Genomic DNA, 26,721 nt, shown 5'->3' on the forward strand with positions numbered 1-26,721 from the left:
TGTATCTCATTTTCTGCAGATTTTTGTTGGAGACCGATTGTCGTCTCATTAGTACCTCTTGGCCCCTGCGCTCGATGTGACTTCATTTACCAAGATGCCCGGAATTATTCAGAAGCTGCTGACGTGCGTCTCCGCGAACAAACTTCCAGGTAATGCGACTTTTATTTTTTGGAGATAATCCGTAATCAAAACTATTTGTAGAGGTGGTCCGAGTAATCAACGTGGCTACTCGAGTAGACGAAAAAGCAACGGCGTAAATTTCTGCTCTATTTAAAATACAAGTATTAATTTCTAAGACATTTCAAAACTAGGTACAGTGTACAGCAGAAAATAAGAATGAAAAGTACTCAAGTAAGTGGCTTAGGTCAAGAAATCGCATCGGGGTTGGCTGATTTCGAAATTGCTGAATCTATCTTCGCGACCAACGCAAAACTATTAACAAGTATCAGTATCAGTTGATTCACAATTTCATCATTTCAAACTCCACAAGACTGCGACTCAATTAAAAGATAGGAAGATGTCGAAACGACTTGCAGTATAGGCTTTGAAATCAGACACGTACCTTGGCCTAGGCCCTAGGCGATGTAAAGACGAGGCATGCACATTGCAAACTGAATGAAAAGTAAAGGAAGACAATAGAAAAGGACAAGCGACCAAATTCAGTGGAAATGGCCTGCATTTCGACTAGGACATGCTCGATGACTGTCAGATAGCCGGTGGGATACTTTCCGCACTGCAGGTGTGGCAACACTACAAATAGGCGTAATTTACGAATAAATATTAAGTTACCGTGACAACGGGGCTGTTTCACGTGATCTTTACGACATTTTCACTCATAAAAGCGGTGCAAACTTATCATAAAATCTAGGGATGGTGTGAACGTGAGGTTCACGTTCGCATTCTGTGTGTGAACCTCAGAAATTTAGAGGTTCACGTTCGCAAACGAACCTTGGTAGGTTCTGCACCGTGAACCTTTTACATGTATAACAATTCTCCTTTCATTATACATCTTGATGTTCCTTTGTTTCCTGTTTTCTTCTGCCCTTTTATTTAATTGAAAGCCGATATATATATATATTTCATTATAACATCTTTGGTTGAAATTGCTTCTTCAACCAATCAATGAAATGACTATCGTTTTCTGATGTATTAAATCGAGCTAGCGTACGTGGTCAATCTTGACTTCATGTGTTTATTGTATCATAAAAACCACATACGTGCGATTAGGGTGTTGGCTACTGCTATATAACTTGACTAATTGAGTAATATCGGTAGCAAGTATAGAAACCCGTTTTACACTCTGCTCAATATCAACTTAGCAATACTTAGACGCCCGCTCCATTTTCCTGTCTGGCCTAGATCGTTTAGGCGTGAGAAATGAGCAATTGAGCAATTGAGCATACATTCTCTTGCAAGGCCTATAGTCGAAATTGTTGGCAAAGCGACGGAAGATATTGATTTTATGGGATTATTGTATCATTTGATTGCCCCAGTTAATACATCTGGAGAGGTTTGAAATGTCAATATGTACTTCAGCATTGTGACATATTATGTGGCCCGAGTTGGCGCTAGGTATCGCGTATGTATACCCTTTACACATTAATATAGGCTGCCACTTCACTTAAATGCAGGGTTGAATTAGCAATATGACGTCACGTGACGTCATGACGTTCACGTTCGCGTTCACACAGAACCTTTCAAAAAGGTTCGCGTTCACACGAACCTGAACCTGAAACTTTCATTTTCTGCTTTTCAAAATCAAAATCGTAAAAAGTAAGTTAAATTTGTCTAAAATCTGTTCCAGTAGAAGTAGCCTATTTAAAAACTTGAGTAAGTAGTGTAACCTACTCGAGTATTCTGTAAAAGTAGGATCACTTGGTTTCCGACCGCCTTCGGCAATTAGTGCTTTAACTATACAGTGTCACATTGTTGCCACTTTTAACGCTGATGTGCTACGTATGTAAAGGCAGTAAATATTTGTTTAATTCACCAAGTTTCTCATTGGACTTATGTACTGACTTTCGCTCACTTTCAAGAGCATTTGTCGAAGGGTATTGCTAAGAGGTTGTGAGATAATTCGTAACCACATGCCGAAAATATTGACAGCAGCACTGCCGCAATATATACGATGACGTATAGATTGATGTGCTCACAGTTATTTGCGACTAATGTAGAGTCATCGATCATAACTTCTCTGTCGTTGGTATTTTGAAACTAGATTATATCTCTGGGCAGTTCTTGCTCTAATAGTTTTTACAGGCGACTGGCCAAGCGCCAGTAACTTGTTTCACAAATTAACGAACGCCTAGTGAACTGCTCGCGGGTAAATCAGCGAAATAGTTGGGTAATTACTGTCCTGTGTCCGGTGCTTTATCGTACGCTTCGGATGAGATCGTTTATGTATGGAGGTATCAGTTTACTACGCAGGTTATGGAGCGATTGCTTTTCGAGGGGATGATAATGTTAATGCTTAAAAAAGGAGGGTATATGCCATTATTACGCGCGCAATCCGATAAGCAACCGCCCCGCAAGGAGAATGTCGAGATTGAACTAAACTTGTAATTTCAGCAATAGAGCCAAATTGTTTCCATGTATGCAATACATGAAGACTCTTCAATTATTGAAGAGGTTAGATTACAGAATTGCGGTAGATGAAGAATTGGCAAGGGTTCTAGAGGTAGATATGATTGAAAATGAAGAATTATTAATTACTATTATTGTTGGTCATAGTGGTCATAGTGATTAACACATCACATATTCTTTGCGCCACATCTCTAAGAGTTATTATACGCGCTTTTTTATCATTTGGATCTTTAGACTTTGCTTGTGGGATTCGAAGTGTTTTTTGTCATTCGTAGAGCTTCTATTGGCATGACTTATTTCGTCTACACTGCTTTCGGTTATATCATGAGAAAGGCGATTGCAGAGCTTCTTCGAGGTGTGGTGTACTGAACTGATAAAATTGCTAATAAACCAATGCTGAGGTACATAACTTCAATTGTATATTAAAGCTGATTGCTCAAATGCGATGCCAAATCTGGTTATGCTTTAACGTTGTACAGTATATCTATATACGTATTAGTATATATGAAATTATGTATCAAGTATGCTAATTCCGTACGAACATCCTATCATGACTCTTACAGAAGTGAGGCAAAAACCTTGTGATGTGATGTGCGCTACCCTCGAGATTTTACGACGACTACTAGTACTAATAATACATCATCTCCATTACCGACATTTTCTTCACTTCGCCAGATCATCAACAATGTCCGGACTACCCAATTCGATTCAAGGTGAAACCGAATACTGTGAATCGTTTCAGAGTTTCCTCGCGCGAGTGTCTGAAAGTTCATTCCGCACAGAGAGCTTTGTGCTACTGTCTGCAACACATACACTCAGTATCCCGTCGTGGTTACAAAAACAGTCCTTTCTGTGTAGAGAATATAGTTGTTTATCTTTGCTGCTCGATTATCCAGCAAGTTACGAGCGTATAGGAAATCGCAATATGCGCAGTATAGCTCAATGGAATCAATTTCAGCATGCAAGGGTATTCGGATCACGACTCAGCTGAAATATGAGATCCGTTTGAACGCGGTATTAGTGTGTCACATTTGGCTGGTGATGATTACGATCTAGCAGCAACTGTAGCAGACTGAATTTCAGCTGGAAAGCCATCACTATCATATAGATTACTTTGGGCTAGCTAGGCGAAATCGAGTACCTGGGTAATGGGTTCCGAATCGCGTGTTATGCTTCGACTCGAGTCTCGTATGACTATAGATAACTAACCTACGGTTAGTACTTAGTAGGCTAGTTATCTATAGTATGACAGTACTCAACGCAATGGTTTCATAACTAAGTTCCTGGTATCAGCTTGTATAACAACTATAACTGCTAGAGTTAAATCAAACGCGCGTATTAGTTCAGTTGTGACTAAAGCCGTTTTGGAGGTATTGACGAATATGAGGTATTTTGGGTATAAAAAGTTTTCACAACAAAGCAGTTTTCGAGATATTAGCGAATATAAGGTATTTTGGCTTAGGGTATACAAAGTTCCGGATGAAGAATTAATGTTAGTCGCATTTGATCAAAAGTGATCTCCAATTCCCACAAGAACAATTTGTGGCAATACCACGATTCGATCGGTTTTCCGCATAAATGTCGTTTCCCTGAGCCACATCTTCTAATTGATACGATAATAAGGCAATCGAGTTTTAAGGGAGAAATATCGAAACCGTGATGATCGTTGAAGAAATGTTTCTTACCGTCGAGGGACTTATAATAATTGACTGGAATCAGAAATATTGATGCTAGAATGGTTATGCTCATCGTTAATTATGACACGCTAACAAGCAAATAGCATACGCCATAATAAAATGATGCATTGTATGTACAATACATTGTACGCTGCAAGACTCGAATTCCATGCGTCATGTGCTGATGATGCGACCTTCTTGCAGAACGAACGCAATAGACGGAGGCTACTCTTAAAAATGATTGTTGATTGACAGTTCGCTCAAAAGTGTTATTCGCGTCGCCTGCAATTCGTTTGTGACGCTGCAACAGCAATCAGCGAGAACCGTTGTCGCCAAAGAATCAGGTCTTAGCAATCCTATGCTCTACTAGAGCATTGTTACTTCGAGATACTGTACGAGCTCGAGCACTCACCATACGACTCGCCGTTTTCCGCTCATAATGATTACAGTACCGGTAACACCAATAATCACGCAGATCATTAGGCAGATAAGCCTGCATGCTTGGAAAGGGAGGGCTCATTCATGATATCAACAATTACACCGCGTACCACCGCGAGGTTCTGTGACTCAATTTCACTCCAAATGTATATAGGATTATTAATATGGACGGGTTAGCAAATAAGTAAGCCATGAAATTTCGGAACAAATGCGGCCTACGAGCTATAGTCCGCTTCGATTAATAACACACAATAACAAGGCAAAACTAAAGCAATTGTTTATTTCTCCACAAGCTGATCTATAGGTGCGATGCAACTACGTCGAATGACCAATAAGCAGGCCGTGTTATTTTTGGCATTTCAGGAGCCAGATGCCAAAACTGCCAAAAATAAAAATTTGAAAATGCCAAAAATAACTAATTTTTGGCATATGCCAAAAATAACACGGCCTGCTAATAGTGTATTTCTTTCATGGTGTTGTGTTAACAGGACCGCATTACAAGCGAGAAGAGCGTGTGTGAAGGGCAGGTTTCTTACTCTATGGGTCCAGCCCACCTATTAGGGGAGAAAGCATGGTGTCCTAAATGGTGTTTGCACAGCGAGATTGAACGGCTGACTGCATTTGGTTTACGTCGTACTTTCCATTGGTCCAAAGGCAATTTTATGGCCATTTTTATCCGGCTTGCCGAGCGCTAAATTTGATACAACGGGTATCAATGGAAAGCTACTGCTGTACTGATTACTAAAATATAAATTGTATTCTGCTCATGGATCTGGAACCCCCAAACTCAACCACGATTTTTGCATTGTGATCGAGTTGAACATTGTGACACAACAAACAGTCCGGCTATTTCTGAGCTGCAGTCTCGTTTTGCCAGACAGTCTTGTTGCGTTAATGTTCTTAAGCAAGCTAACCTTCCCAGGACTCTTCCATGCGAGCTTGTAATATTAAAGCCACCTGAAGTGAATATATCAGTAGACTGAAGGAGAAATGATAGTCGGGCTACTAAATGGAATGTGTTGAGAGACAACACAGAAAACTCCTGGAAAAGGATCGGGAAGAAAATTCTTTCCGCGATGAGATCGATGGCACTAGCGCAGTGATCTCTTTTCATGATTCTTGGAAGGCGGTTCTGCCCTCCGAAATTTTGAAGCTCTGAAAACCTTTTGTGGAGGACTGGCAACATTCTTTCCCACAACGGCTACTGTTGAAGCCGATATTTCCCAGATTCGATGGGCGAAAAATTAATTCAGGAGAAACTTTGCTGACCTGAGTTTGGAAGCACTGTTAGAGTGCAAACAATTTAAGTCTATTCAAAAGCTGTAACAATCAGGTGTTGAGCGTGTTTGTTAGGCTTCTCATTCTTTTTGCCTATTGGTTTCGTTTGATATTATTAACCTATGTAATCGCTACGTTTTTTCTTCTATTTAATGTTTGTTGGTACTGATTATAAGTGGATGCTGCACATTTTTTGGTCTCTATTGATAAACTGACCCAAATAAAGCGTTTTTATGACTAATTCGAGTCTGAAAATATATATTTAGAGGTCGATGCCAAAACTGCCAAAAATAAAAATTGAAAAATGCCAAAAATAAGCTATTTTTGGCAGTTTTGGCATATGCCAAAAATAACACGGCCTGCCAATAAGTATTTGTACTGACCAACATTCCATGAAGATATTTCTTACATAAAAAGTATTGCATCATTACGTTATGTGAAAACTGTAATTTTACTTGATAAGAAATGCATTTATTGCGTACCACCTGAAATGACTTAAAATACCACTACTGGTACGCGTGCCATAAGTTGAGAACCACTGATTTAAGGCATTCTTATTAATCCTATGTGCCTACGTGCATATTACAACTTCCCTAAGTGTGTAAATTCCTTCGTACTTCATTTACACTTATTCTACTTTGTCAAGCATCATTTGTAACACGGTGTTGAATCTGACTTATTCTGAGGTAAGTTCTGTTTAGGTGTAGACACTGCTCAATATGTAACGGAATTCGACGGCTAACCAATCTGGGGAATTGATGTGACAATTAATATGATATGCATTCCAAAGGCGACATTGCATTCGAGTAAACTATACCGGATGCGCAGTGCAGCCGGTTGAGGCTAGCATCTGCTTGTAGAATGACGGATGATGTATCAAACAGACGAAGCGTGACCGGTATTGTATTGCGGCGCTCCGATTTTTCGGAACAATGTTGAAGGCGATTTATGTACGTTGCCGTGCTCTGATCAGATTATAACTTATATTCTCGTAATCAGTGCGACCGCAGATTTCGTTTATGTCCGTTTTTAATACATTTTATGCTCGGGTCGCCGGTTATAACATTACCGATGCGTCTTGCAATGTTAAAAGTAGCTACTCGGAATAACTGCTAAAATTAACCACCCATTGATGAAATATACTTTTTAAGCTACTTACTTGAGTTTTGCCTTGTAAATTATTACTTCTACTTGTAATGAGGTGGAAATTAGCCCCGAATTCTACTACTCGAGTAGCAACTCAGACTACTTTTACCATATCTCTGGTAATAGCTCCCTTGAAGCGAATTTCAGATTGACATTTTCCATAGTTACTCGAGTAGATTTATCGTGCCCTTGAAACCGCTACTTGTACTTGTAATTGAGTAGGAATTTGAGGGGTTACTTCTAATTCTACTTAAGAAGCAAAGGAGATTATACTTTGAGTGCCTTTGGTTATGTACAATTCTTTGGTATCCTCTCGCTTAAGTCAACAAATCAGCCATAGCATTTGATTTAAGGATGACTCCCAAACTACCACGTCATCAAGAATAAGTCCGGCCAGCTTCCGCGTGCCCGCCTGGCAACCTCCGGTGCTCGCACATTTCATTTCGCAGAATACACACCTTTTCAGCTAGTCAGCAACCAAGTCCTTAGCCCGTAAAAGGACGCTTGTTGTACGAGATCTGAAACTATGCATTCGATACTTCACGTGCTTTTTGCGGATTTCGTCAGCATCATGCGACTTTCGTGTTACCAGCGCTTTCCTATACAAACAATAGTCACAGAGTGCTGCTGATAACTTAAGTAGGTCGGGATCGGGACGATAATAGTGAGTGGCTTGCAGAAATTGGCCAAAATCGCGTAGCAGGTCGAGGTATCAGTTTGTTAATATTTTTCATCATTTCAATGCATCACAAGACCGCGATACGATGAAAAGATAGGAAAGTGTCGAAACGTAATTGTAGTCTATGAAATCAGACACATACCCATGTCAAGGCGATGTAAATAAGAGGCATACACACTAGATGGAAAGAAATAATGGATAACATAAAACGACTAGTGATGATAATGACCCATGTGTCGACAGGCGAGGTTGATATGTCAGATCGAGGTCCGGTAATCTTGAGGGTTGACAAGTATTTATTCAGCAGAAATTGCTTGCATTTCAGACTTAGGTTACGAGATAATCCTAGTTGTCTGAGTCTAATTAGAGCGAAATGCCGTATTTTAATTCTAATGTAATTTGTGAAATGTTTCTACTCTCTCCTGTTCATTCTAATTTAATTTCTTGTTATCCTGGAAATGCTACAGAAGAACAGTATAGTGCGAAACGAGCCAAGCTTGCTGCACAGACATTGGCCATTCTCGTGCTAATGAGAAAGAACTCAATCAATCAGTTTTAATAATATGAACTATGAGCTATGGTTTGATATGAAATTGAATTTGTTGTACTTCTTATAATCTGGGATTTAGTTGAATTTCCAAGTTTTTGCGAATTTCAGTATGTCTAATTCTAATCTAATTTTGAGTAAGCTAACAATTTTGTAGTTGCCCGCCTCCAGTCGATCTGTAGCACTTCGATTTTGAATGTCGCAATCCGAGCAATAATACCCATATTCTATTTGCGTCAAAGTAGTTCTCGGACCGAAGGTCGCTCGCGCGGGTTGACTCAGAATATGCATGACCGCTTCGAAACCATCATCGCTGTGAATGTACGATCGGTGATTTTAATACGGCCGCATTTCACCTGCGAAATTTCGAATCACTGTAATGATTTTAATGCAGTATGGTGTTCACCCTGTGGTAAGCGAAGTCATTTCAGGTGGTACGCTGAAATTCATTCCTCTTTAAGTAACATTACGGTTTTCACAAATCGTTGACCTGTTTTTTTTCTAGTGTAAGAAATTTATTCATCGAATGTATAGATAAATATTGGTATGCGCCATTGGACTCAGTTGCACTTCGCCACCGTCGCATTAATTTACCTCGTTAGTATGTGTTATTAATAATAATCAGGGTCGGATTTTATCAGTGGTTCCCAAACTTTTTGTCTCCATTCCTCACTTCAGATTTATTCCGAGTCTTCATTCCTCACTACACAAAACTATCGTCGTATTTCCTATCAACGTTTGTCATTACGGAGCAGCTATTTACTTGTTTGAGTACGCAAGACACACAACCACACCAGTACGCAAGACAATCGCCTATAACTGCAACATAAAATGTACTGTGAACCGATACTGGTAACCCTAAAAAGCGTTATTTCAAGTCATACTGATCGTGATGGATGCGTTTGTGACGCCATCGTTGATTAACCAGAGCGGGGCTAACTCTGTTTAGCAAATGCGCCTATTCCCCACAAGAAACCATTGAATTCCCACCGGTTGGGAACCACTGGATTAGATCGTGGGTCACGTATGTTTCAAAATTTCCTGGCCCACTTATTTGCTAAACCGCCCATGTTAATAATACTATGTACATTTCGAGTGATGTCCAGATTTTCGTCAATTTCTTGGTACGCAACAAAATCATCGAACCTCGCGGTGGTACGCGACAAGAAAAAGTTGAGAACCACTGTATTAATGCAACCGTCATCGCATGCAGATCGTCCAGCTGTAAAACTGTGGAGATTAGCAAAAGTGTTCTGTATAGTTCGCCCGCGAGTTAAATTTTTGCTTTCAAAATGATTGTTCTTTTAATAATAAAACACCTTTTATAACGCGGCGACGCCCTTGGGCTAAAACTTACAGCGATTGTTTTGTTACATTAGAAAAATGCAGAATGTGAGAATGTTCGACCTCGATATTTCGAAAGGCGTTGTCCGATCGTACTGTGCGAACGCGGCATGCAAGGATAGCATCGAATTAGCAGCATGTTTTAGTTGCATTAACATCCCCATCGCAGCTCGTAAAAGTACTACCTCTGTTTGTTAGCCAATATGTGTAACGAAAACTGTGGAAGTTTACATTTTATAAGTCTATGGCATTCTCGCTTAAAAAGTTTCCGGCAGAGTTATCAGCGGTAAGGATTTTTTTGTCAGCCTCATGTCAAGTATCGTCACTAGAGTGGTGCAACTACAAAATTTTCAGCCTTTACAAATAATATTAAAATTAGAATGATAGCTACAGAGTGTTCCCCAAATTTGATTAGGTTTAGAATTACAGGATTCGCAAAAAAAACTTGGAAAATGAGTAAATTCTGGATGAGAAGGAACTACAACAAAATCAAGGTTGAGTTCAGTCTCGTAAGCGTGAGGATGGCAAATGTCTATACACCAAGCTTGGCTCGTTTCGCACTGTACAGTTCTCCTGTAGCATTTTCAAGGTAACCAGGAATTAGATTCGAACTCAGGAGCATTTCACAAATTACACTATTACTGGCATTTTACTCCAATTAGACTAGTTATACAACTAGAATTGCCAAGATGTCCAATTGTCCATGTCCGTCCACGTTTGCTCGTGACTGCAGGTCGATAGTTTTCGGCTCATCACGCTTTTCAAGTCTATGAGAGCGCTGTGTAAACATGGCATCGCTTTGATACATACATTTGATCGCGACATGATAAACACGATGTATCGGGCCATCAGGTGACGTTTGCGTAATTAAATAGGCTTTTCCAAGTACAAACTTCAATATTGCAGAAAACAATACGTTCATATTGTTAAATTTATTCCGCTGGAAGCTTTTCGACTGGCTCTCTTCAGCAGTGAACGCCAGTAAATGAGGTTAACCAAGTTCGAAATATAGAAATAATTTTGTCGTTGTGACGTGATAATGACAGGTACACAAGTCGCGAACGGCAGTAAACAGCGCACGGTTACGGAACAACACACACAAAATCAACCGTAAATGCTACAGGAGAACGCATAGTGCGAAACGAGCCAAGCTTGCTGTACATTTCCAAGATTAAGCGAATTCTATCATTCAAAGTCAAATCTAATTTGGAAATGCCGAATTTTTTCTCGTTGTCCAACTGTGTCTGTTGGCAAGACACAATTCTCGTTGTCCGCCACAGAAAGCGGTTGGTTCGGAAACCCACATCCACGCGATTGCGTCATTATTCTTGCATGCCGCATCGGAGATACAATATATCCCAAGCGTATTTATAGCTCGACAATCGCATTGCAGACATTCCTCAGTCAGCTGCCTCAGTCAATCAAACACGGGCGATGGCCCGCCCACTTGCTTAGCCCTCGCGATCGCCAACTTGCAAACTTTGCAAGGAATTGGTAGTGAGTGAGTGTGTAACGGCCATGGCTCCTAATGACGAAGGCCCGAAACGAGGAAATGTTCGTCGGTTAGCGAAATGGTTTTCGAAAAGGTCGTTCCGTCGACAGCGGAAGGCGTTGCCAGGTATGTCTTCGCGACATCCTCATACCATCCATTCTGTGTGACATTCCATCATTTGCTTCATGCAATATGTCACTTAAATTAAGGGATCATCTAAACACAGTTGGTTGCGATATAGTCATTTCGACATTGCCAAGCCCATTCCGCATCAAATCTCGCTTAAATGAGAGTCTGATCGTATCTTAAGTAGCATTGGGGAAAATCGAGTAGGCCTACCTGAGAGTATTAGTATCGAATGTAAACATACGATAATATAAGGCTTCGGGTCAAGTGTTCTAGTAACACTCGTTATGACGTCAAATCAGTATAAACGATGTGGAAAGTTCAAATAAGTACCTTTTGTGCCCCCACGAAGAATATAATGCCATTACTACGTCAGATTAAAGATAATTTTTTCGACCACGCCTGCTTCATTGAACTGCGTGACAATGCCGTTGGTTGATCACGACTTCACAGATATATCTTTTTCAGTAATGTACTACATATTTCGAATGCTGCGATACAACCAATCGATGTTTCAAGACTACCACAATGGAAAATAGTAACGAAATTGTAATTTCCGTTGATAAATTAACTCATAGTGCTACAGAGCGCATACTTTCAGTACTCGAAATAATCATCTCTCATTACTCGACTCGAATCATTAGAATTAAAATCTGATTCAAATTCAAGCACTCGGGTCATTGTGCCTAGCCCTATAGTCGACAGATGTTATATATCAGATCGTTGCCTGGTGATCTCCAGCGGAGCCTATTAGTATTCTTTCGGTATAGAACCTGTCTGTAGTTTAACTGGAATAAACGGAAATAAGGAGTGAATCACAATAATAGCAATATTGTCATGCTGGGTGACTGTTGGCGAAATACTGTTCCTCGGTCTTGTACCATTATACTTGATAGACTAGATAGAATTGGATAATATATTCATATTGAAATAAACCCGGATATTTTCGGCTGACACTAGTCAAAGGTAATCGTCAGCAACTAGTAGAGAATTCAAAAGTACTGTATATGTTGGGATCCACTGTACTAGATGGAGTGCAGTGCTGAGAATATGATAGTTGGACGACGAGGACGCGCGCGTGTTGTACTTTGTAGTCTGTAGAGAAGAAGTCATTGAGTGATATGGGACAGTGACCGCAATGGAACTGATGTAGAAACTTGGCAATTTCTAGTCTCCTCGTGTCTTCACGCTGAGTTTCTAGTACAAGTTATTGCTATCCTGGATCGCTTACAGTTTTGATGATACAATTCGCTGATGAATAACCGGTGACATGATGGCTTGTATTGAATTATTACAGTAGAGTTATATACATTTTATAATTTTTAACGTACATTCCGACCATGGGCCAACTCGCGTCAAAATTTCAAAAACCGGAAGCACCCAGTAAGTACCATCTCTTCATTTGTGATCATTAGTATTCAACCGTATTTTTTACAGGATATCTAAATGTGTTTTGTTCGGATATTGTCTCCCATTCGAGGCAACAGAAATAAATGTTGCTAGCAATTGTTAACACCGAACAATCGGGAAATATATTACAGCAGAGCATGGGGTCGATGGGGCTCCAGGCCGAAAAGGGGGCCCTTGAAAAGTACGACTGCATCAATGAAGTAGTCACAGTGGGTACTCAAATATAGAAGTAGCTGTAAAGTCGTTAATTTCAACTCAAATATAAGTAGACGTAGCGTTTTCCAAATTTTGTCAACACTACTTCAAGTGGAAGTAGAAAATGAAGGTATGAAAAGTATTAGGTAAGTCGTTTCAAGAATTAGATTCGATTGATCATCGGAGGTTCGTATATTTTTAGCAGTTAGCAGGCAGTAGTGTGAGTATGCTAAGATAATGCTTGAGTAAGTAGTACAAGGAGGCAAAATCTACTTGAGTACGTCAAAAAGTACTTCATTACTTTATTCGAAGTAGAAGTACTTCATTACTGACCACCTCTGGGTGCAAAAATTCTGATCAGAATTTCGTATCCTGAACAACTTATGTTTCAATGCCAGCCTGAAACGTGATAGTGGGATATTTTAAATTATGTAAGATATTCGAAATCTTCAATGTCGCAAATCGTCGGCGTCTGTTTTCCTTTTAACCAACTGAAGTGCTATGCTTGGGGGAAAAGGTTGTATCGGTAGTTACGATCCAGACACTGTGTCAGTACCTGTCATAGAAATTCGCTCCGGAACATTGAAGGACAAACGATATATGAGCGTGTCTGGAACAATAACGTTGGCCTTCAATGTGTGAATGTATGTCTCGTATATTCGCCGCTACCCGTAAACCAGCAGTGACTGGCAGATAACATTACGTGTTTTGTCACGATCAGGAATACATCAATATGCTACGCCAGTCAGGTAAAATTCCATTTGCGTTGTCTTCTGATTTCTGAATGTATTCCCAACATATCGCTGATTTACGATGTATCTTCTGGCTACTGTACGATTATGTTACGGTTTGGAATGTGACAGATATGCACACCATACCCTAACAACTTAAAGCTGAGAGTAACACAGGGAACAGTATTTTGACATCGTTTTACGAAGCTGCGCTTAGCAATGGAACAGGACGGTCAAATTCAATCCAAGGTGGATGAGGTTCAATGCCAAAAGCGGGAGCCCCAGCAGCATGACTGAACTTCAGAAGGCGCAGAGAATTTCCCAGCTTTTCAGTAGCAACACCAGCCAACTGTCTCTTACACACACCCTATGTGATGTGCGAAACGAGCTAGCCGTCGGTCATTATGCTAATGAATCGTCTTCGTGGGACGTGTTGATAGGTTTGGTTCCAAGCAAGATGTGACTATGGATTCGTTGGTTTTGCAGACCATCAGGCTCGTATAGCCGAGAATGCGCTTCAGGCAAACGAATGAGCTTAACATGTTCAGATTCAACAGGAAAGTATTGTGGATGTTTACAGTCTACGGATTCGTAAATTGTTAGCTAGACATGGTCTGAGATTTTTCGATGCTTACACGGAGTGATGGTAACCTGCTGCAGCTGATAACGACATGAGATACGCTACGGACTTTGTTTAATGTTTACGCGATCGTAGATGCTACTATCGCAAAGCTAGGGTGTTGTGTGATACTTAAAAGTATCCATGTAAGCGGTGCTGTCATCCAAGGCCCATTGGAGACGGATATATTGCAGAGATCGCGGGATAGAATCCGCGTATGCCACGGCCTTATGAGCTACTTGCTTATAAATCTTTGTAATTTGCATCGATATTGGAGCTTAGTGGGAAGGCAGTGTCGAGCAGACTTGGACAACTAGATAGTTCTAGTTGTCTACTTTCACTAAATTAGAGCGAAATGCAAGTAATCTAATTCTAATCTAATTTGTGAAATGTATCTGTTATAATTCTAATTCTAATATAATTTGTGAAATGTTTATGTTATAATTCTAATTCTAATCTAATTTGTGAAATGTTTCTATGCTTTAATTCTAATTCTAATCTAATTTACTGTTTTCCTGAAAATGCCTCGTTGTCCGCGGCATTTTGCAGCGAATTAACAAGCATATCCCTCTCGCTCAGGGAAATCTATAGAGCCACTGCCGAGCCGCCGTCACATTACTTACAGTACACCGTACGTATGATCATAGTATTTTGAAAAAAAAAATAATTTGAAACTGATATCAATTTCAGCATTTGAAAATGCTTTACTTCGCGTTCTTCCAAGATCCCAAATCAGATTGCCGGTCGCATGTGGCCAGCGTCTTGGTGGACCCTGCTGAGCGCAAAACGAGCCAAAGCTTTGTTTACAGACGTTGACCATTCTCATGCATATGGCAACGCACTGTGATTTGATATGAACTGAACTTGATTTTTGCTACATTTATTTCTCATTCGCAATTTCATTTAATTTTCAAGTATTAGCGAATTCAGTAATTCTAATTCTAATCTAATTTGGAAAATGCTGTGTAACTCTAATCCTAGTTCTAATCTAATTTGGAAAAATTTTGTTACTCTAATTCCAATTCTAATCTAATTTGGAAAAAACTGTGTAGCTCTAATTCTAATTCTAACCTAATTTGGAAAAAATGTGTAGCTCTAATTCTAATTCTAATCTAATTTGAAAAAGTTGAAAATTTTCTAGTTGTCCAAGTCTGGTGTCGAGTTATTGCAGCGTACAGGCGTACAACAAAAAGAATATGTATTCACGCCATAAAGGTGTTACATGAAAGCAGAACCTACCTCCGAATTCAGAAACTCCGTTGTCGTGGTGTCGATCGAATATTTCACCCCGCTTGTTAACGACTGAACAGCATTTGTGTGTTTCAAATTAGTTTTTGCACGGTTTGAGTCAATCATCATTATCAGTCGGCGTTCTTCATCATCTGTATATATCCAATCTATCAATATATTCAAATCAATGAATGAATTGGTTACTTTGTAGAAGAGACGGCTCTGATTGATTAATGGTGTAGCGTGAAGTATTTTCACAGTACCTATAGGTGCCTTGCCTACGTACCTTCGCACTCCATCTGTGCTTATTCTAATTTGTCAAGACACATTTGGATTAAAATGCTGTGTTTGGTTCATAATGCGGTGTACTTCTAGGACAAGGTTCTGTTTTCGTGTGTCACATTCTGGGTGTTAATACACACACACACACACTCTCTCTCTTCGGTAAGAGCGTATATAGAACTACTCGGTTGCTTAAGACTAGGGCTGGGCACAATGATTCGAGTACTCGAATCTGATTCGAGTATTAATTTTCATGATTCGAGTCGAGTAGTAAATTACTATTTTTTCGAGTAATGAAATTATACGCTTCTCGCCACTGAAAGTTTAATTTATCTACGAGAATTCTCAGTTTCGATATTAATTTTCACTGTTGAAGCCTTGAAACCTTGATAGGTGGTATTGTAGCTTACGAAATATGGTACAAAACCTACGAAGGTTACTGGACGTAACGCATTTACGAAGTCATGATAATCCCACAACATTTTCACCAAGTGAAATGAAATCGGTATGGTCGATAAAATACCAAAGTATCTTTTACGAGATGGATAACCGGCATTATATTCTTTGTGGTAGCAAGAACGGTGCAAATTTGAACTTTGACGTAATACATTCTGTTATGACGACATAATGAATGATACTCGATTACTCGACTCGACTCGAAGCATATTACGTGATTCAGAATCGAATCACTCAGGTACTCGATTTTGCCCAGCCCTACTTAAGACACACATCTCATGGTATTAGTAGTCATGTCTTTCTTTCACTCGCTGAAGTTCCCGAAGCTTTTTGGCTCCAAAAACGGTGAGGACTTCACTGGCTAACCGGAGAAATGCTCTCTTGCGTCCGACTCTCATCACAAATACGATTTTCAGAGGAGGGGTTGGTGATGAAAACCGTCGACTGCGATTGGATGAAGGCCGCCAATCAGACCGCCCACCACACTGCCGATTACGAAAACTCGGCCATCGTGCTGAGGAGAGGGCAGACTTTCAAAATCAAAGCTACCTTTCAGCGGGACTTCAATGAAACTGCGGACAAAGTTTTCCTCGTATTCTCAATCGGTGAGTGTTGCTTTTTGCAAGGAATGAATGATTTCCGAGTCCAGTTGCGGTGCTTCTTGCGTGTTTTCGGGTGTGATTAGGGATGCATTTTACACAAAAATCAATTTAAAACACAAGACCCTTGCCTACAACATGTTTATTTTATTGTGATTGAATGTTTTATTTATCCATGACGTAATGAATCATCAATTGTACCGTCACTGTGATTGATATTGTTGTATAGTGCTCCTCAAGAATTACAATTAAAGATATAGGTCCAATTATAGATAACTAACCTCCGTAGGTTAGTTATCTATAGTCCAATACGGCTCCTTGGACGAAAAGAGGATTCTGACCCCCGTCTAAAACGGACCAAAGAATGAATATCTTTGACCTGGACTGCATCGTCATGAAGCATTTTTACGTTCGGCGGTCATCATCATTAGAACATCTATTCCGTACCAATGATCTATAACTACGTGCTATGACTGTTGGACCGACGACCATTTCGTGGGTTCTGACCATTCCATACCGCATATGTCGACTATATCTAGTGCAAGTTGTCCGAACGTTTATACTACATGTGCTTTCGATGGTATTTACACAGTTACGACATAATTAACCCACTTTATTTTTTTTAATGTCATTCAGTTAAAACTGATAAAAACATGCTGTAAACAAATTCAATTCAATTTATTGCTAAAATTTCATCATTTCAAAGTGATTCATAAAACATCTCTTGTTTTAAATCCAACCCTAAGTAAGATGCTATCTATTGCGGTTCCCTTTGCTGAATCGCTTGGCAGTTTCAACAGGCCATATTACATTCTTTCAAGCAATCTTTACAAAGCCAGGCTTGGTAACAACTTATTCATGCTTGTCAATTGGATAAGTATATGCTTACAAGCTTGTAAAGGTTGATAGTAAAAAATGATACTAGCCAGCCATGCTTGACTGAATAGCAATTCAGTTACATCATATCATAACTACGGCTGGTGAAAACCGAGTGCTTGCGTGATTCGACTCCAAATCGAGTATCAAGTCTTACAAGTACTTACAAGTCTTACAAGTAAGTCATATCGGTGTGCCTAACTTGGAAGGATCGAATATGAATATTTTATGCGACCAAAAAGAAGGTTATGCCGGTTACGCGCCACTTTGGGATTTCTCTGACCACGGCTATTCCATAGAGCTTTGTGTCAATGCTATTGTATAAGTCGTTCGCAATTGCACAGAAACGTCGATTCCGTTAAGGTTCCTCTGATTTGACCAATCGACGATGCGAAGCTTCGACAGACTTGTCGTTGATAAAATAACTCATGTTCGCGGGGGCGTTTACTGTTATAAATTGTTTCTCACTACCTGACTCGAATCATTACAATTGACACTCGATTCGAATTTGATTAACCGAGTTGATGTGCCCAGGCGAGCTAAACAACTAGAAAATTTTTTATCAGCTTCTCCAAAGTTGATTAGAATTAGAATTAAATTCGCAAAAATATGGACATCGAATTCGATTCCGATTTAAAAGGAACTACAGCTAAAATCAAGTTTAGTTCATATCACAACATAGTCGATTCTCATAATCACGAGAATACCAAATGCCTGAACACCAAGCTTGGCTCGTTCCGCACTACACAGCCCTGCTGTAACATTTTCAGGAAAATCAGAATCCAGATTTGAACTTCAGAATAATATTAATATTAATAATAATAGCCAACAAATATGATCACCGACATTTTGCTTTAATTAATGTAATTACGTTTGAATTATCTAGTTGTCCAAGTCTTCTGCCCAACCCAAATCCTGACCTATCGTGTTGAACAGGCAAAAAGCCGCAAGAGATGTACGACACCAAAGTCCGGTTATCGTTGAGCGAGACACTGAATCCCGCAAAGTGGAGCATGAAGTTGCACGAGAGCGATAATAATTCGATCACGGTGGAGGTCAGCATTCCCCCGAATGCTATTGTTGGAAGGTATGCCATATATGATAGCCTAGCTGTCCTCTTACAAGAATATCCCTACATGGTGCCCCGGTTACGTGGCGATGCATAACCTGGACGAATTAGTAACACCCGGAATCGATACTTCAATTTTCATCAAGGTTCCATTTTTTTAGACCGGACGCTCCCAAACTTTTTTACACCGTGTCCCCCATTGAAAATTTCCAGCCATCAGCGGCCCGCATATTTTACACCTTTTGAAAAAGGTTATATTAATTAAAGATTTCATCGCACACTCCTTTTTCGTGTACATATGTACGTGCCCAGGCTTGAGATAACTTTCACCGCACTTCCATTTTCTGGCAGGGGTAGCCATTGTTCAAATTTTGAAATATAATAAAAAAACGAATAATAAAACAAAGAAAATAAGTGAAATATTATCAAAGTGTAACTTAATGCTGCGCTATTAATATTTAAATTTATCTCTGTATAGTAGTCTTTGAGATGATGATATTTTGAATTTTTTTCATGCCCCTTGAAAAGGCTCATGGTCCCAGGCTAATAGGGCCTTACGATGATAACAATGTGCGTGGATCCATCTCAGATCTGTAGACTCGCAGGCAGAAAACATCAACATATTACTTACGCTCTTGCTGTTCCAGGTATCAGACAGTCGTCGAATTCTCCAGCAAACTCGATAGCGGCGAGATTTCGACGTCGCGCGACAAGGAACCTGACGTGATCGTGCTTTTCAACCCTTGGTGCAAAGGTATACGATTTCGTTTTCGTCTCGTGCGACCTGATGTATTTTATAATCTAAAAACCAATTTACTAACTAATTAACGGCAGCGGGTAATCACGCTCGATGTTGCCGGTAATAATGAATCGATCGAGAGTTGTTGACAACTCAATTGTGATTCTCCATTACCGGAGATGGTCAGTAAGGATGTACTTCTAATATATTCTGCCCACTTCCACTGCTCACTAAAGTAGTCATGTTTGCGAAATCGTGCATTCATATTCGAGTCTTCCACCTTGCTACAGACGATGAAGTTTTCATGGCGGATGAAGAGAAGCGATCTGAATACGTCCTGAACGACTCTGGCAACGTATACAGAGGAAGTTCGAGGAGCATAAGGCCGAAAAAGTGGAACTTCGGACAGGTTGATGAAAAACGGCTCCCCAAATGGCGCTCGCCATTTCAAAACGCGATGTTTGTTTTCAGTTCGAAGAGAACATTTTGGACACTGTCCTTCTACTTCTCGACAAGGACAAGCGGACCAAGATCGATGCCAAGTGGCTGCAGAAAAGGCGAGACCCCGTCTGGGTTTGCAGAGCGATGTCAACCATGGTGAGACTGATCGTAATGTTGCGTACCTACCGGTGGCTTGCTCTGGGACTACAAGTCTCCCGTTCTGCCGGTTCATTTATATCTGCTCGTAATCGGCCTGGGATTAGCCCAGTAGGGGTCTCAGCTTTCCCGTGGCCACTTACTGGCCACAGATTTTTTTGTGGCCGGCCACGAATATCTCGTGGCCGGCCATGAAAATGCGTTGTCTCGTGGCCGGCCACAGTGAATTTCATGGCCGGCCATAAGATTTCATCGTGGCCGGCCACGAGTTCATGGCCAGTTCGTGATTTGGCACATCTAGTTGGATCAAAATCCGCCCTTTGCATCCAATTTGACAATAGTCAAGTAGATCTTCTTCATTTGCAATACGAACTTGCTGGTGGCAAGGTTTGTATAGACGACTTCAACTATATTATCGCACGTACCTAATAAGTTACATTACCACTTTATTGAGTAGTTTAGGGATGGGTTCAAAATTTGCACGGCTTTACACGTGTTACCTTCTCTGTTCGCTGTAGAAATGAATTTAATTCCCACTGACTATTGAAAAAGTACTCTGAGACGGTGCGTTGTAAACTAACACCGAAACATACGTTCCTTGAACTTTCTAGAATCTAGATAAATATTTGATAGAGTAATGTATGAGCGTACTGCGTACATCTTATTGCTCGGTCAGACAAACGTCTTTACATTAAAACTGGTGTCCACACAGCTTCCACGCCAGACGATCAACGCAGTGGGATTGCGTGGAAAGATAAAACCGTGGTGCAGACTCGATAACCTTGCAGTTTCTTCGCATCTCCATCGCCCAAGCCCATTAGTGATGCAAACGTAGATAATCTGACTCCCTGCCCCTCTTTCGTTTTTTACATAAAGAAACCGTCATATTTTGCTACAAAAAGTTTGTTTATTCCGTTACCAATTTCACAAAATCTGAAGCAATTGAAGATATGATTACAATCATTCACAATTCCTATTCAAGTAGTTGCATGAATGCAATGTGTCCAGTACATGCTTTTCACAGAAAACACCCAGGGGCACGAGAGATCAGATGCACTTTACACGGCGATAAGTATTTGCACCGCCTTCAAATGTCGAATTATAATGAACGATTGGGACTTGTCTGTGTCATCAAGATTGTTCGCTGAATCGCTGCATCAACCACAAATATATCATGCCTATTGGTCAATTCGCAGGCTTGGCATGGGCATTTTTTCATCGATCGATGGCGCTGCATTTGATGTCGCATCGATCGATGATGCTGCCTTAGATGACGCAAAGTATCTGAAGTTATCTATTATTATAACAGTAATTTAATTATATAGCAGGCACATTTACGTCCTATGCCCGCCACATCGGTTAGCAAATTGATCTAACATCGACATGCAATACAAAATGATCCTTGCACTCAAGTAATCAAGTATCATCTGGCATACACGGCATCGTTAGTGACTGCGACATGCATCTCATTCGTACATTATTTGCTTCAACCTGGAAGAACGGCACCTAGGTGGATATACAATATACATTATACATACAAATTATATAGGATCGGAAACGGGACCAAAATCAAATTTCTGGGAACAAAGCCCCACATTTTACCAATATTACCGGTAGGTTAGGCTACATCGTTGCCTTTATTCTACATCTACAGCACATCTGCAGTGTGTCAAGTTCACGTGCTGCTACAGCATAGAAATATTCTTGGATTCATCGACACAATTCTCATCGTGCAAATGAGTGCAAGTTCCATTGATGTTGAGGATCTCGAACGTCGTATGTATTGTATAGCAGTACGATAATCAAATATGTATATAACCGTATATCGCGGACTCATCATAGACCTGATACAGAAAGGAAGGATTGTATCAGCCTGGCATTATCCAATTCACAGCTATTCAGCTATACGAAAGATAACAAACTATGGAATTGTTTGCAACTGCATGTCCTATAGCGTTGGAAAGACATATCAGATCGGGGGAAGGACCGGCCACAGCGAGCTGCGAGCTGCTCTGTGGCCGGCCACAGAATGTTATGTGGATTTCACAGCTTTTCTGGAACTTGAAACAGTATTTTCCACATATTCTTGGTTCTTTGATTCCCTAATTGTTTCGTTCGGGTACTTTCATTGCGGTATTTAGTATTGAAAACAAGAAAACAGGTAAAATGACCGCATATTGACCGATCCAGTATCTCGATGGAACAGATTATGCATTCAAGGAGGTTTATAGTCGAGTCTACTTAAGCGTAAATCGAAAATCGGCAGTGAATTAAGACAAATTCCCAGTACAGTATTGTATTATTCATAAATTCATCAGGGCAATCCACGAAAGATTTTAAACTGCCCCTACAAACATCCTTAAACTGCATGATCAAATATATATGTATTACTTATTCGCATCGCAGACTCATCATAAACGATAAACATGGTTGAAAAATGAAGGACATTATCATCATCATATTGTTCAATCGTAGGTTTGCATATTTACAAAATAAAACTATAACTATACAATCGATTGCAACTGCACAATGCACATTGCACATCTTACGGTTGAAAATCAATATCAGAACGGGGGAAGCACCGGCCACAGCGAGCTCTAATCTGTTCTGTGGCCGGCCACAGAATGTCATGTGAATCTCACAGCTTTTGGGGAACTTATAGAGATTTTCTGACAGATATCTGGTATACATTGTTTTTTCCAATTCTATGCAGTTGCATACGATTAACTGTGACGAGTGTCAGCCGAATATTTAGGTCTATTTCAATAAAAAAGATACAAATCAACACTTACCATTTACTAGTTTTGATAATGTCTTCATCGCTTCTAGCTTTCTATACCATTATTTCCTGTTTCATTTAGCGGATATCGCCCTTTTTAATGCATTCTTCACATCATTTTTTGTGTTTTTAATTGATATATAGAGATTATATTCCAGATCGTTATCATCTTCTTCCTATCGTTTCATTGTATCGCTATTCTTCTGGTATTTCGGGTGAAAATGCATATAAACTGAGCTAAACTCTCGCTCTCACCTAGTTCTATTTACTGTACGCCCATAATAGAACATAATTGATCATGCATTTGACCACGATTGGGCCACATACAGTACTTATCATCGATACTAACTTGATATATTGCAGCCGGCCATGAAATTTGGCTATGGCCGGCCATGAAATTTAGTCATGGCCGGCCATGAGAATGAGTTTGACATGGCCGGCCATGGAGATTTCATGGCCGGCCATACTGAAATTTCATGGCCGGCCATGAAAATCACCATGGCCGGCCACAGAATAGCACTTTTCATGGCCGGCCACGGAATATCTGTGGCCGGCCACGAAATTATCCGTGGCCAGTAAGTGGCCACGGGAATGCTGAAAGTCCGTCTCGATTAGCCACCGGTCTTTTTCTTCTACAAATTTGTCCATACCCACGTTGATTATTATAAGGCGGATGATCTAGGAATCTTTCGATAAGTAAATATGTATTAGGGATAGGCCTACCATGTGTACTCTCTTAAGAGGAATTGCCCGTAAAATGTCCTTCGAGGACGGCCAAATGTCCTATTCGTAATTCGTCCTTATTTCATACCTTTGAGAGTTGCACGACCGGAGGAGCGGGTCATACGGATGTCCACTCGGAAAATGACGTTCTTTTATTTAGTCAACCCATTAATAATATCCGTAACAGTTACAAAATGACCAAATTTCCCGTATTAACGTGTGTTATTTTAAATCTGTTGTAAAAGTGTATTCTTTTTCGGATCTCAGAACATGCCCCCAATATATATGTAGTTCACAGGGGTGTGGTCAGTAACGTATCGAAGTCTACTTTCCATGTCTTCCATTTATTACTGCCACTTGAAGTCGTTTTGGCATGTTTTATATGTGTAGAGCTTCTTGGAGGTACAGAACTTAAATATACAATTAAATAGTATATTCATATTGAAATGAACCCGAATATTTTCGGCTGACACTCGTCAGGGGTAATCGTCAGCAACTAGTAGAGAATTGGAAAGAACATTGCATATCAACAATAGGATCACAAAAAATGACGTCACCAGCATGAAATTTCGAATGAGAGAGCGTTCAATGTACTATTTTTAGGTGGTACACGAACTCCTTTTGTTGACGTAGTTTTGGTTGGTGTATTTTGATAAAAGTTGATTCCAAGGCACACAAATGGAATTGTGAACGGCCTCGCCCTACGATTCGAAATCGGTCGTCTCGATAATTATTCGCACAAATCGGATTATCCAACAGATGTTTGCCGATGGCAGAATTAATGGCCAACCAAAACTCTGTCAACAAAAGGAGTTCGTGTACCACCTTAAAATAGTACATTGAACGCTCTCTCATTCGAAATTTCATGCTGGTGACGTCATATTTTGTGATACGATTGTTGATATACAATGTTCTTTCCAATTCTCTACTAGTTGCTGACGATTACCCCTGACGAGTGTCAGCCGAAAATATTCGGGTTCATTTCAATATGAATATACTATTTAATTTTATATGTGTAACTGAGTAGAAATTTTCGGCGATACTTCAACTTCTAGAGTAGAATCTGGGATTACCTTGACCACCCCTGGTCCTTTACACGCATCTCTATCGATTATAGGTTCAATCCAGACAAGTATGCTAGCTCAATGGCAGTATAATTCGGTTAGCAATCAGCTAGGCTCTTCGTCCGGCCAATTGATCGATGATCATGCCGTCCTGTGTATTATAACATACAACCCAGGTAGTGCTTTTCTCTTCATTTTCTATTCCTCGACAGTGTTCCTCGGCAAATGATGGAGGCGTCTTGGAAGGAAACTGGTCTGGAGCTTACGATGGTGAGATATCAGCTTTACTACCTACTCATCGATATGCTGTGAATGCTTAACACCGAAGAAATGTCTCCTAATTCGCATAGCTTTAGCAAAACGTCTTTGCTTTCAGGCGGTATGTCACCGTTGGCGTGGAACGGAAGCGTTCAAATTCTTCAGCAATATCACTCGACGAAAAAAGCGGTTCAGTACGGCCAATGCTGGGTTTTCTCTGGCTTGCTGACGACCGTCCTCAGAGCGCTGGGTAAGTGAATCATATAGGCCAGGGATATGGGCTATTTTAGCTATTTTAGTTTATGATTTACTTTGGTCCATTAGAAGTGTAGTGACCTTTCACGGAAAGCATAGACGAATCTGCTTGATAGCTTATTAGGTTCGACTACAATCAACTACAAAGAAATAAGACACAGACATAGTTTACACTTCCAAGCACAGACATAAGCAACTGAGGAAGGAACAGAATCCACAGAACGAAGTATTTAATTGCAGTAATCAGTGCATATACACCAAGTGTCAATCACCCCAATAAGTTCCATGAAATGATTACAGGCCTAAAAATGAAATACGGTATGAACTAAATACAAAATCTGGTAAAGCTGTATTAGCAAAAGCAATTAGCGAAATGTTGTTATTGTTCTGTTAGCCACAGCTAGTATTTTTTGTCTTGCTGGTTCTTCAGATCTTGGTTCTAATGCAAACACTGCAAATATAGGTACGACTGCCGAAAATATATTCAGTTACCGTCATATAAGGGCTCTTCCGCCTAGTCACAATTTCACCCGTAAAAGTGATATCAAGCGTATCGCAAAACTGCTTTGTACGTTACAGAATACGAACTGCGGAAAGTGGGCAGGTTTTCCCAAGAGACAGTAGAGTATAATTGGAAGTATAGCTTCAAAGTATAACCACTTGAGTATATGGTACCGGTAGGCAAAAGAGAAGTGCCTCGTTACTGATCATATCTGGCAAGACGTGGCAAGATTCCCCGCTAAATGAGGCGTTCAAGTCGCATTTGATAGATTTCTGCCATTACAAAATTTAGTAGCGAGTATTGTAAAGCCTGTCGCAGAATCAATGTAATTCTCCACAGGAATCCCAACCCGCAGCGTCACAAACTTCGCGTCAGCGCACGACACCGAGGGTACGATGACCATCGACAAATACATCACCGAAGAAGGAGAAGAAGTGGAAGGCTCCGATAGCGTTTGGTTCGTATATTTATTCTGTTTATGTATCAACCATATTGATCAAATTGACTTTGACTTATAGAGTATTTTCGCCCGATTCCACTAATCCTCGCGGTGGAATCAAAGTAGCTTATGCCCATGTTTTCAAATTTTGAAATCCCTTTTTTTCAAATTCATAAAAAATTCGGTTTTTGTAAAATTTTCATTTTGTCCAGCCGTATTTTGGCCGTGTTTATGTTTATCACATTGATTTACAGTTAATCATGGTAAGGATAAGAAAATATGGCCGAGAGAAAATGGAAATTTTACAGAAAGTTGACTTTCTCCAAATATGCAAAATGAACATAAGCCACTTTGATTCCACATCGACGCAATATATTTCCTACCACATATGTACGAACAGTTTCGGAGATATCGAGCCACAAAAGTCGCAAAATGCTGGTAAAATGAGTAAACCGTGTCAATGACGTCTAATCCATGATGATTTCTGGTAACGTTGTATATGCATTGAAGTAGGATTTGAGCTGCGATGTCTCAAACGATACTTGATTCCTAAAGGTGTGAAACGTTTATCATTGAAATCACCAGAAAA

The 26,721-nt window shown here is 40.1% G+C and overlaps 1 protein-coding gene across 5 annotated transcripts in view; it reads left to right on the top strand.

Annotated features, from left to right (window-relative positions):
- Nucleotides 1–26,721, top strand: part of LOC145446101 (protein-glutamine gamma-glutamyltransferase 4-like) — a 34,455-nt gene continuing 7,734 nt past the window's right edge. The window contains exons 1-9 of one of the 5 annotated variants that reach the window (XM_080324289.1): nucleotides 1–149; nucleotides 16,649–16,837; nucleotides 18,644–18,794; nucleotides 19,424–19,530; nucleotides 19,806–19,924; nucleotides 19,987–20,112; nucleotides 24,891–24,948; nucleotides 25,055–25,186; nucleotides 26,033–26,150. In XM_080324289.1, the coding sequence (XP_080180415.1) occupies nucleotides 95–149; nucleotides 16,649–16,837; nucleotides 18,644–18,794; nucleotides 19,424–19,530; nucleotides 19,806–19,924; nucleotides 19,987–20,112; nucleotides 24,891–24,948; nucleotides 25,055–25,186; nucleotides 26,033–26,150 (1,055 nt within the window). In that variant the 5' untranslated portion in view covers nucleotides 1–94. Of the gene's footprint in view, nucleotides 150–11,139; nucleotides 11,310–12,569; nucleotides 12,693–13,632; nucleotides 13,664–16,499; nucleotides 16,578–16,648; nucleotides 16,838–18,643; nucleotides 18,795–19,423; nucleotides 19,531–19,805; nucleotides 19,925–19,986; nucleotides 20,113–24,890; nucleotides 24,949–25,054; nucleotides 25,187–26,032; nucleotides 26,151–26,721 lie in introns of those variants that run through there. The other 4 variants (XM_080324287.1, XM_080324290.1, XM_080324291.1 and 1 more) reach the window with 4 other exon arrangements.

This window comes from Botryllus schlosseri, chromosome 9 (genome assembly GCF_051294905.1).
Source record: "Botryllus schlosseri isolate E-star chromosome 9, Bs_hap1, whole genome shotgun sequence".
In the NCBI taxonomy this organism is placed as follows: domain Eukaryota; kingdom Metazoa; phylum Chordata; class Ascidiacea; order Stolidobranchia; family Styelidae; genus Botryllus; species Botryllus schlosseri.